General features: G+C 36.8%; 1 protein-coding gene across 4 annotated transcripts; it reads right to left on the bottom strand.

Moving 5' to 3' along the window:
• Positions 1 to 9: 9 nt before the first annotated feature.
• LOC123510470 (uncharacterized Golgi apparatus membrane protein-like protein CG5021) lies at positions 10 to 6,714 on the bottom strand. 4 transcript variants are annotated; one of them, XM_045265667.1, is made up of 8 exons: positions 6,598 to 6,640; positions 4,447 to 4,479; positions 3,593 to 3,660; positions 3,334 to 3,488; positions 3,143 to 3,222; positions 2,615 to 2,740; positions 1,411 to 1,551; positions 10 to 847 (listed from the first exon to the last, which is right to left on the bottom strand). In XM_045265667.1, exons 1-8 carry the CDS (start codon positions 6,607 to 6,609, stop codon positions 791 to 793), a joined length of 672 nt encoding a protein of 223 aa, XP_045121602.1. In that variant the 5' UTR covers positions 6,610 to 6,640; the 3' UTR covers positions 10 to 790. The 4 variants fall into 4 exon arrangements, with proteins under 4 accessions (XP_045121602.1, XP_045121603.1, XP_045121604.1 ...); XM_045265668.1 differs by having other exon boundaries at positions 2,615 to 2,728; XM_045265669.1 differs by lacking the exon at positions 4,447 to 4,479 and having other exon boundaries at positions 6,598 to 6,714.
• Between the last annotated feature and the right edge of the window lie 6,085 nt (positions 6,715 to 12,799).

Genomic DNA, 12,799 nt, shown 5'->3' with positions numbered 1-12,799 from the left:
ACTACTTAATAATTAAATCTTTTTATTTTTCTGTAGCAGAAGATTTTATTATTATGTAGTACATTTCCCCACTTATATTCAAATCAGCAGTTAACAACATAGTAAGATTTTTTTTCAAAAGGTCCACATTACATACACAGAAAGCATATCAAACTTTTCATACTATGTTCCATTTCACATTTAAATAAATATTTATTGGCAGGAGGGTAACATTTCATCTTGGAAAAATATAGAAACATGAAGTAGTAAGCAACATCTGAAGCACACATTTCTGAGCAACACTAAAATTAAAGGAATATGAAGGTCACACTTAAGTACCCATCATCTCACACACAACACACAAAACCAATGGAATGTCAAAACTCAAACCGTTGAAATACTAAATGATGCGACAGTCAAAACAAGGCAACCATTACATTCCATGATGCATGTGAAGCAAACAAATGCTGCCAAAGGCTCTCATGTCCACACTCGTCAACAATAATACACTTGGATTTCACCAAAATGCAAAGCCCTCCAGGGGATTTCAAGTATAACTACTGGAACAATAAGTGGACACTTATAATTTAAGCAACAGTATGATGCTTTATAAAGCTTGAAAACCGGTATACATGTATATATATAATATGTATATACATTTCATACATCCCATCTTGCAAAAATCTTGGTATCCACTCTGAGAGATAATTTGCAGTTTATCTCTTTGTATAAATATATCTAACATGAAGACCAAGATGTGATAGATTTATTGACACCTAGGAAATATTATGAATAGTGGTTGTGCAGCAGTTCACACAGTACTGCTCGGTGTAGCTGTGGGCGGAGCTCGGGTGAACATGCTCGTAACCTGTGGGAGATCAAACTTTCTTGCAATGATGACATGATAAGCAAGCTATTCATTATTGGTTATCATTTGAACTTATCACTGACAAAATAAACTGAATACTTTTCATTCACAACAGTTTAACTATTTTCCAGTCTTAAAGCTAATCATATCTATGTGATGTTTTATGGAGAAGCAATGGGAAATTATATAACCATGCAAATGTAGCAGCAAGAATTTCAAATATAGAAAGTTATATTCTATTCTTACAAACTCTCAATAAAGCAAACCTCTATATAGCAAATATCTGCTAAAATGAACCCCTTAAAACACTATTGAACAGACCTCCCATTTCTAGGTCACTGTACTAAACAACAGTCACAAAAATGTGCGTGACATGCTGGAACAAACACTGTTATTATTAGTGAACAATTCATGTGTATGCCAACTTGCTGTAACAAACATAAATATGACAAACGTTTAGTTACACCAACCTTGCTTCCTCGCAATAAGTTTGTTGTATCAAAGGTTTACTGTTTAATTTTGATTCTGAAATACTTTGAAAATTAGATCACATGATAACTTACATTGGATACCATTTGCTTCTGAACTAATCCTGCAGCCATGTTTTTGAAGGACTGGGAAATGCTGTCTGACTTGCCCATCTTGCACCGCACATATCCATACAAGTTACTTCCACTCAAGGTGAGGGCAATTACAACTATTATCTGCAATAGTGCATTCATGTTAGTCTGCATTAAAGCTGCTTGTATAAGAACATGTAAAAGTCTTGTCTTTTGTATCTATGGGACTAAACAGATGCCAAAACATTGAATATGTTGAAAGATCATATGTGAATTTCATCACCAATATTAGCAATGAATAAGAATATAGGCTATTATCTATTTACAAATTTGAAGACACAACTAACATGTCCAAGATGTATTTATAGAGAAATCACAAAACTTTTCAAGGCTTCAGCAAAATTGACAAATAAACAAATTCTTCTTTCTAGTGGCCTTCTACAAAACTTAATCTGGCTCTTTTTTTCCTTCTGACTTCCCTCCTCTTCAGTCTCCAAATCAGAGGATTCATCACCTTAAAATGATCTGCTGGTCAGTCTGCTCCTCAACCACTGCTGGATATTCATTCACAAAGATGGAGTGGAAAGACAACCATGGCAGTGTTTATAGACTCAGTCTCATATTCTTATTGTTTTACTCCATACATATTACATTTTGGATTGCTGATATTCCTTTCCTCTCCTCTTTGGTCAGGTACTTTATTTATATATTCCCAGTTTATAGCAAAAGTATGTATTGTCATATACAGGACTGACACCATCACACACACTACTTCTGTAGATAGCACAGCCTACACAAGACATGATGACAGCAGACAACAGCAGCTCTTCAGCGCCAATTTTATATGTACTTACCATGTCCCAATACCTTTTGGAACTTTGCCGAAAGATCGGAACACTTTTAGAAGGAAACTAAGAAAGCTGAAACATCAGATTTCCTAAAACATTGAATGCCCAAAGATGGCACTTCCAATGTACTAAACTAGAAACAATCAAATATTATCAAATAACATTCAACTTACATTATTGTTTTTATGAAAAGAAATCAATGGCAACATAATGCTTCAGTGGAGTCTGTGTCTATTCTTAAGTTACATTCTTGATGTTTTACAAAATGTGACAATATCAATGAGAATATAATCTAAACTTTCTGGCATTATATCATGTACTACTGTACAAAACCATCATAAATACTATGCATTACTTACAGCCCATTGGAACCTGCTGAACACCACAGCTATGAGGAGGATGATGGACCACAGCACAGGGAAGGCCACCAGAGCCACCCAGAATATCCTCACCTCCATCTTGGTCACCCGGCCCTGAAGACCACCCTAACATCAGGTGAGGGCTAGCATAAATGTCTTACTCACTACAACACTACACTACTCTACTGTTATGGGTCACAACAGTTAAGTGCTATGTTATATGGATAGCATACTATATGGAACCCGAATAACATTTCCTTTTGCACATGACATTGTTGATTGTAGTTAATAAAAAAAAATGGCCAGAAGCTGACAAACTTTCAACAATATACAATAGGCAATAACAAGTAATACATCAACATGATATATACTGTATGGTAACAAATAACATTAATTTTTGGGAAGAAATTAAATAGTGTATGATGGTTTATTTGTATAACTTCTAATTACTAGTATTTATCTATATATGATATGCATATAATTGCTTCATTCATGTAAAATGTATTTGTTAACTACATACATACTTACTTTTTTGGCCTCAAAGACCCAGTGGCTCTGTCCTTCATCATCAATGTAATTCCACCATCTGAGCCCAACCATTAAGCGACCTGTGGGGCACAAATCAAAATTTCTAATACTGCCACCTGACAATCTAACTACCTTGAGCGTTTTTTCATGTACTGCAAATCAAAAGTTTTTTCTAATACTGACTTACTTACCTGTGATATTTTTGACTGTCCAGAAGTCTAGAGAGAGAAGCACCACAATTAATATGAATGGCCCAATAAAATTAGAGGAGAATATTCCACAGAACTCGTACACCACAAGGGCTGCAGTGCGGAAGAGGAGGTGGAAGGTCGTTACCACTGGGTGCCTACAAAACAAAATGGATAATCAGTTTAGCGAACTGAGCGGAATATTGGCATAAATCATTCTTTTCACAAACACTAATACGTCACAAAGAATTTGAATACTGACTTAAGTCTTCCCTTTGGTAAGTCCTCTTCCCCAAAGTCTAAAGGCTCTTCATTGTCGAGTAGTGGCACCTACAAAGAGAGTAGGATTCAGCATCAATTCCAACTTGACTAACTCATCATAAGATCATAACAGTTAGTGTAGAACAGTATTCACACATTCAGTTTGATGAAGAGAAGGAATGGTTCACACACTGTCTGACAATGCTGCATCATGATCATGAAAACTATAATGTATGTCCACAGCCTATGATTTATGAGTAGACACAACTAGGAATTAGTGCAACACCTCTTATAGAAAAGCAATTAATGCAATTTCAAAATAAAGATAAAAAAATGTGGATGTGCAAGAAATATCCAGCCCATCTCCATGCTAAGCATAAAGCAATGTTACTATATATGATCAGGGTTGTACAACTCAGCATAAACACTCAAGATAAAGCTTATTACAAATCTCATCTGTAGTAGTTTCTACAACATCAAGGAAACTTTCAAATGTAGTTATGTACTGTATACACAATACAGTAAACATACTCTGTACTTCAGAACTACCGAGCTACAGCTATGTAACTTCATCAGTTTTAGTTTGTCATCTTACTTATTTTGTGTAATATTCATAGAAACTAACTTCATGTACAAGAAATATTATTAGGTTCACTTATGAACAACAATAACCTTGGCAAAATCTTAATTAATAAATACAAAAATAAACAAAACCATGCAAATAATCAGATTGATGAAAGATTCTGAGCAAGAAATTTTTGTACAATTTTGCTGTTAGCAACATGTCAGTCATGACAAGAGCAATGCAAGATTTATGAAGTAATGGAGTCATGCAATGTAACCTATTAGATTTACCTGGTCAAGATCTTCACCATACATAATGGAACTCTAAACAATGGAAAAGAATAATAAAAATTGCATTAGTATCAGAGAACCTACATAAGCACATTGGATATTGGCTTAAAATGACACAGCCATGCCTGTTAAGTATATGTGTACCCATATTCCAGTAAATGAATGTGTTTGTCACATTGTACAATCCGAACGTTGTGTTTGTGGCCATTCCGAGCCAATGTTTTGCTTAGGTTGCGACAAAAGACTCAGAGGAGTGAGGTGACAAGTAAGTAAACAAGATGTCATTCACAGGAAATATAATTTTCTTACAAAATGTATAGACATGTGTTGCCCGCATTATCATTTCATTTGTTATTATCTTCTCTACAAGGTGAAACACACGAGTTCGGAACAATAGATTTCTTTCAGCCGACACCAATCTCTGATTGGGAGTAAGTTTTGATTTCCCCTAAGAGGCTGCCAACTACATTATCAAGCTCCCCTTAATGAGAAACTCATGACAGTACTGCACATGGCAATCTGACCAATCAGCTTTTGATGATGCAAAGTAATGATAGCACTACACAGAAAAACTTCTACAGTACAGTACAGTACAGCTAAAGAATGGAAACTCTCACTCCTCTATCTTTACACACTCATGATTCCTTAAACAAGGGTGCGGCATAACTGGCTAAGAAATATGTTGACATGAATCTGCATTTCCTACCTCTCTCTCTCTCTCTCTCTCTCTCTCTCTCTCTCTCTCTCTCTCTGTTACACACACTGTCAGCACACACCATTAGTGTCATTCCTTCAGACACAGCTATTAAGTAGTGTAGGTGAGTCTATGGTATGGCCACTACCTGCTGATTTCCGGACACTTACATTAGATGGGTTAGAAAATTCCTTTCCCACACAAGGCAAACCTTTGTTTTAGAAATGAAAGATCTTGCTTTAAACAGTATTACTTCCATAAACAGCATTGTCATTATTTCAAGCCCAGTACAAGCCTCAGATTAAGATGTTTATAGATGACATGAAGTTCAAGAAGTGGTTATCTAGCTGCTTGTAGTAATGTAGGTTCTAAGGCTATTTAGTCAGCACACCCTACACACACACACACACACACACACACACACACACACACACACACACACACACACACACATGATTCAGTATAAACTTTCCGCACAGAATAGAGTGAAGGTGGTTAGCATTGATTGGTTGTACTATTTCTGGTTAAGGACGGAAGGAGCTTGAATTTTCCTGAAGTTGGTTAGCTTACTAATTCTACCGAAAGTTTATTCTGGGCAGTCACAACACTATGAACGTCACTCTGAAGCACGACGTCTTGATGAGTCAGTCACCATGAGTACCGCTGGAAAGTCAATGTCTGTTTTGCTGTGATAAACTTAATATTCTAAATCTGCAGAGTTTGATTTAGAAATATACTAAATTGTTTGCTACTAAAATTTTAATCAGGTACTGAGGACATGGCACATGGCTTATGAAGGATGGCTCCTCTATCAATGAAATTTGGAACAGTTATGAGATAAGTCCAAAACACACCACAAAAATTGATTGATCCTTAAATAAATTGGAAGAGGTTTAGTGAACAGCTGTGTTAGAGGAGATACAGGCCGACCAGCTTGAAGTTTATAAGTACTTATTTATGATTGATCTGTCACAAGCGGAAAATGAACAAGTACCTGAACAATAACAGCACATAACACCTTGTACCCTCACAGAGACTTGGAGCTAAACTAAACATTGTCTGATGAAAATAGAAAAAAAAAGAAAAGAAAATGGAAACTCACACTAGAACTTCTACCATACGTACAAAACAATGAATAAACTTCTTACTTTCCTAACCTTACGAAGCTAATGGTTAACCTGAAAGACAGCACAGAACAGGGATTTCGGTACAGTTTAATTTCTCGAACCATCTTTTCAATTACCAATGCCTCAGGGTTTGTCAAATACACACACAAAAAGTTGATGTCAGCCCAAGCAACGATAAGATCAAATACAATAACTAGGAGCAGTAAACAGTACCCTGCCTAACATATGGAGCTCGCTAGTGACGCAAGACTGTGTGACCTGGCTGTTATGCATTACTGGCGGGTATGGAAGGGTGTGGCGGGGTGAAATGGGGATAATGGGATTGCTTACGTTGTTGGCCATGGTGGTGATGTCAACAACACGGCCAGAGTGGTCAAGGTAAACAAAGACACGTCCTCCTCCTTCAGGGATGCTGCTTCACATGATCACTTCTACATTCCTCTTCTTCACTATCTCCCTCTCTGTCGTCTAAGGCTTTTTGTTTTTTCTTACTAATAATTTTGTAGTGTTTTTGTCATCTCTGGTACTGAATAGAGAAGTGTTAAGGAAAATTAGCATGCAATTTTATATGTCATTTTCGTGTTTAGCCAATACTTATGCGTAATTTATGTCTTTCTTATTTTCTTAAGAATTATATTGTCCTTTTCAATAACTTTCATTGAATAACATCGAGCTAAGATGTGTGACGTGAGTATTGACGTACGGCAAAAGTGATCGAGAAAATACCAGCTGACCGTGACGCGAGATTCAAACCAGACTGCTGCAATGAATATTCCAAGTAATGCCAGCCATCATGTATTATCAGTGTTTGCTCCGTCTCACATGAATATATTCACAAATAATGGGTGTCTTATCCTCGCTATCTTTAAAGAATAAGTGGAGATTAATTTTGATTCAGTGATTTTAGAGGCAGTTTTACTAGATAGACCATTTTCCCGCATGATTGGTGGGGAAATCACCCATGAAGATCAGACAAGCAGTTTCTGTAAGCTTTAAGAAATAGTCCTGATGATAGAGCGTTTATAGGTACAGTATCGATTACCGTATTTCCTTATTAAATTTTATCCTGTATTTTTTAAACTTTCCTTACTCAGAGCTATTGTCAAAGGCTACAAATATCTGATTTCCCATTGATGGTGCAGAATACTTGTTAAGGTATCACTAAAAATATGTAAATCCCTTTAAGGACTTCCAACAACTTCCACTAGAGTCCATTTAAGCTAGCGGTGTCATGCTGTTGTGTTTGAGGGTGCGGTCTTCTGTGGCTTACCTTCAGCCTAACCCGCAACCTTCATTTGGCGAACGTTCCTGTGTTAACTGTATAACGAGTTTCATTTTGCCGTAAGAGCTGATGTCAATGAGAACACACAGACGTAACGAAGATCAGAATGCATCACATTGGCTAATAGATAAAAAGACAAATTAATATAGCTATCAATAAGGAAGTTGACTTGCCACCATCATCATCATCATTATCATGTTATAATGATGATGATAGAAATGATAATGATAATAATAATGATAATAAGAATAATGATGATGACAGAAGTAGCAGTAGTAGTAGTAGTAGTAGTAGTAGTAGTAGTAGTAGTAGTAGTAGTAGTAGTAGTAATAGTAGTAGTAGTAGTAATAGTAGTAGTAATAGTAACAATACAAACACTGACAACAGAAGCACAAACAACAAACAAAACGGGGAGCCAGAATGTTATAATTCGCCTCATACAAATGGCTATAATCAACACACTTATCTTGCATCCCATATGAACAGCGGACGCAGAAACACAACACTACCTCCAAGTATCTGTCACGCAATCAAACACTATGGAGGCTAATGATTTATCCTTACGTTAGCACGCATCCCTTTGCTGTAACACTGACCCCATTGGCACCTGCAGATTTGGCAAAGGCCTTATAGTGTGTGTATAGAGCGAGCTCGTAAAAGTAATGCAGCGTTGCGGGGATAGAATAGAGGCTGGTGAGGTGAAGGTCGAGGTGGATTGCGTTAGTTTGGTGATAGAGAAACTGCACAATGAAGATAGCTTTGGGTTAGGGTTAAGGAAGTGTGCAGGTGTGAGAGAGAGAGAGAGAGAGAGAGAGAGAGAGTGTGTGTGTGTGTGTGTGTGTGTGTGTGTACCTATCCGTCAAAAAAACCGTACGTGGGAGGACACACACGGTTACAAAACTACGTGATATTAGTTGTACCCTATTTACAAAAACTTTAAAAAAAATGAATAAAATAAATAAAATGAATAATAATAATAAAATAAACGAATAAATAGATTAGATAAAATATAAAAATAAATAGATAAACCTGACGGGATTTCACTTTACATCCAAGCTCAGAAATGACATAATAGAATCGTACAAGAATTTCATGGTTTTGCTTGTTCTTCGTTCCAATCTGTGTTGAAAGAATTCGTGGAGAGGAGGAGGGAGTTGAACCTGCTCGGAAACTGGCATCTAAGTGGGCCTTTTTGTTTATTCACTTATTTTTTTTTATTTATATTTTTGTTGTTGTTGTTGTTGTTGCCCATAGCCAGATTTTTCCCTATTACAAAAAAAAAAAAAAGAAAAGAAAAAAAGAGGTAGGAGGTGGGTTCATTTGAGGAGAAATGAAGCAGTTGAAAGACGATAAAAGTTGGAAGAGGAGAGAAGGGAGGAGGGGAGAGAAATTCAGATGAAGAAAATTGGATTGAGTGAGGTGATGTGAACTTTATTTCATTTTGTTCTTATCTCTCGAGTACTTTTTATCTAGCGACCTTATGTATTGTCTGTATGTCTGTCTGTCTGTCTGTTTGTCTTTCGTTCAATATATTTTTTTTTCTATCAGCTCATTTACATATGGTTATTTTCTCATCTATTAAGTCGTTTATCTTTTCCTCATCTTGTTTTTCCTCATCTCTTGGGTACTTTTTATGTAGGTATCTATATGTCCTGTCTGTCTGTCTGTCTATGTCCGTCTAGTTTTCCTTCACCCGTTTATTTATTTACTTGCTTCTTTATGTATTTACTCGTCTATCTTTTCTACACATGCTCATGATTTATATATTTCTATTCTTTTTACTTTCTCATATCTTATTTACCTATCTCTCAGTAAACATATATAGTATCTTCAATACTGAGACACATTTTTACCTTGAGATTTGTGTACGATTAGACCATTTTATTGACATTAGGAAAGGTCTATGGAGTTCAGAGGATTGATAGCCACAGTTTTCTCTATTCTAATTGCCACATAAGTTTCTGAAGCTGTATAAAATCATCAAATAGTAAGCAGAATGAATATGAAAATGCGTTATGGTACTTAATGGGTTAATCTACTGTTTATTCTCTTAACTTGTCTATTTACTTAATCCTTATACTTTTACTTTTAATGAATCTCTCAGCTGACTTTACCCCTTCAGGACGAGAAGGTGAAGAAGGGCGTGATTAGTAATTAGTGGAAGCAGAGTAAGGGAATGTTGAGAGTGACGGTTCGATACACCTCATGTGATAAGATAAGGCGTGAGATGTTTATAGTAGTAACCTGCCATCGCGTGTGTGTGTGTGTGTGTGTGTGTGTGTGTGTGTGTGTGTGTGTGTGTGTGTGTGTGTGTGTGTGTGTGTGTTAGAGAGAGAGAGAGAGAGAGAGAGAGAACTCGTCTTGGCATAGGTCCAAGGGAGTGTTTGTGTGTGTGTGTGTGTGTGTGTGTCCAAAAGCTATCCGTCAAGAGAACCACGAACATTCTCTCTCTCTCTCTCTCTCTCTCTCTCTCTCTCTCTCTCTCTCTACTACTACTACTACTACTACTACTACTACTACTACTACTATTAAGTACTAAATACACTTTCCTCTTCTTCTTCTCCTTCTTCTCCTTCTTCTTTTTCTTCTTCTTCTTCTTCTTCTTTTTCTTCAGAGAGAGAGAGAGAGAGAGAGAGAGAGCTCTGCCAAGTATTAGTGGCAGTATATGTAGCATAGCATGTAAGGTATAATGGATTGGCGACTCCCCCCTCCCCTTTCCCTGCCTCAACCAACACACACACACACACACACACACACACACACATACGTACTACAGAGAAAGGTCTAGGAGCTGGATGGGAGAACAGGTAGTGAATCTAAAGGTGCAACGCGGGAGACCGTGTTATATTAATACTGAGACACATGGCAAGGACGGAAGAAAAGTAAGAGACCACTTCCCAGTCCACGTGGAGAGCTAGGAGAGTGCCAAATCCCTGCCACTCCTTGCCTACGTACACGCTAACTCCCCCTCCCCTCACTGCACCGTCCACTCTTGCCAGGCTCAGTAAAATTGGGTCATTGTATTGGTGAACCTAGACATGTGTTTCGGCTATACTTAGTGGGCTTGTGTCTGTTGAGAAAGAGATAGGAATGCGTGTAGCTGTCATTTGTTTGGGAAGGAGACGAGAGGTGGACGTTAGAGAAGAGACCGGATATACGTACTGCTTGATTGCTGTTATTGTTGTTGTTGGAAAGTCAAGTGAGTTTAGTTGTTTACTGGGAAAGGAAATAGGAATGTAGTTGTGCTTTATTGAGAAGTGGAACGGGAATGTAGCTAAAAAAAAGATAAATAAATAAAAAAAAAAAAAAGTGGCAGGAAGGAAATGAGAAAAATATAAGAGTACGAGTAAGAAAATTAAAGTAGTAAATTGAAATGATGTATACTTTTTAAACGCTGAATTAAGACTGACCAGAGGATGCTTTGAAAATTGAATACTTTTATAGAATTATCTTAAGACATGGGAGTGTAGGTACTAGTATTGCTTATGTTTGTGATGCGTGTTACAATTCCTAACCTGTATTTCTTACTAGGATTATTTTCAAAAAGTTTACAAGTATAGTCATTAGGCAGTAACGTGTATTGTTTGTATTCTTGATGCTTGTAATATTTCCTAGCTTCACCCACTAGAACTGTCTTTACAAAGGTCATTTCATTAGGGTTGTCATATTCGTTTTTCACAATGATCAAGCAGAATTCTCGTTAAGCTGTCACTCAAATCATGAAAGCCTCCTTAGCGTCTCCAGTGACCTCATTAACTTCCACCAGAGCATGTTAAAAATAGAGATAAGGCGTGCAAACATTTCAGAATGCCAAGGTTTTCAAGATTAGAGCTTTCATCCTGTACTCGACCTGAGAAACTCTGCCATGCACTTTGTAAGATTTCGAAAAGATTGAAAGTAATGATCTCGTCTCGTCTTCTTTCATTCATTCTTTTCATTGACTCTTTTCCTCGATTTTTCTGTGGTCCTCCTCCTCCTCCTCCTCCTCCTCCTCCTCCTCGGTGCGGAAATCGGTGACATTAGAGACGAAGAAAGGTGAAGTAGGATGAACTATTTCCACTGGAACTTAAGAGACGAGCAAACATCTCCATTCTATTTAAGAGAGAACGTGGGAGGAAAAATTCTCTCTCTCTCTCTCTCTCTCTCTCTCTCTCTCCCCGAAATACATATATCACTAGTTTTTCGTGAGTGAGTGGATCGTCTTTTTATGGTTAGTTTATTAATAATACAAGTCTCTCTCTCTCTCTCTCTCTCTCTCTCTCTCTCTCTCTCTCTCTCTCTCTCTCTCTCTCTCTCTCTCTCTGTGTATGTATGTTTATATATATTTACTGTTCATATCTATTTATTTTCTTATATATACAATTATCTATCTATCTACTTACCTATCTATTCATCTACCTATCCATTCATCTATCTATCTATCTATCTATCTATCTATCTGTATGCATCTATCTATCCATCAGTTTCTCCGATGATCTACCTATTAATCTATCTACCAGAATCTATATATCCAATATCCATCAATGAATTTATCTATCTATCTATTGATCTCTATCTATCTGACTATCTATTTATCGAACTATCTATCTATCGCATCCATCTACCTACCTACCTACCTATCTATCTATCTATCTATCTATCTATCTATCTACCTACCTATCAATCTGTATATCCATTTATTTATTTGTCTTTCTACGTATTTATTCATTATCATGGCCGGGCAACAACAACCTTGCCGATAAAAATTGGAGAAGAAAGTTATGAGGAAAAAACGAAGCAAAAGGAAAAGAAAACATTGTACTGCCAGTAGATGTTGTGTGTAGATATTTCCTCGCGATGTTACCTGTTAGCTATTACGCAAGAGTGATAACTTTTGTTAATGTTTAGTGCAAGAGGTTGTTGGGTTGATGCAGACGTGATGAATCTTCTATAGTGCTAAACGTAAAAAAAAATGCGTCGCTGTCAACATCGACCAGACTGTATAGAAGTTGCCGGCTTATGTTTTTTTCCCGGCAATATACGTAACACCTTTCTCTCCCAGTGGCGTTTGTAATAATTCCTGAATAAAAGTGTAAAAAGGCACTAATCTACAAGGTAGCATTTTATTTACCTTTATGATAGCCTCTTATATAAGCTTATTAATCAAGGATAAGATATTAATGGCCAGAATATGGGGAATAGTTTACGAGAAAAGCAGTTTTTGGAATCATAACCAGAGAGAGCCAGCTATTGCCAGACACTGAAGGCAGT

Source organism: Portunus trituberculatus, chromosome 29 (assembly GCF_017591435.1).
Source record: "Portunus trituberculatus isolate SZX2019 chromosome 29, ASM1759143v1, whole genome shotgun sequence".
Classification (NCBI taxonomy): Eukaryota; Metazoa; Arthropoda; class Malacostraca; order Decapoda; family Portunidae; genus Portunus; species Portunus trituberculatus.
Note: the sequence above shows the minus strand (reverse complement) of the source record. Positions and strands in the feature narration are given on the sequence as shown.

Coding starts and splice junctions, on each gene's coding strand:
- LOC123510470 (XM_045265667.1), bottom strand. Junction 3,223..3,333: donor GACAGTCAAAAATATCACAG/GTAAGTAAGTCA, acceptor TGTGCCCCACAG/GTCGCTTAATGGTTGGGCTC. Junction 848..1,410: donor AGAAGCAAATGGTATCCAAT/GTAAGTTATCAT, acceptor GATCTCCCACAG/GTTACGAGCATGTTCACCCG.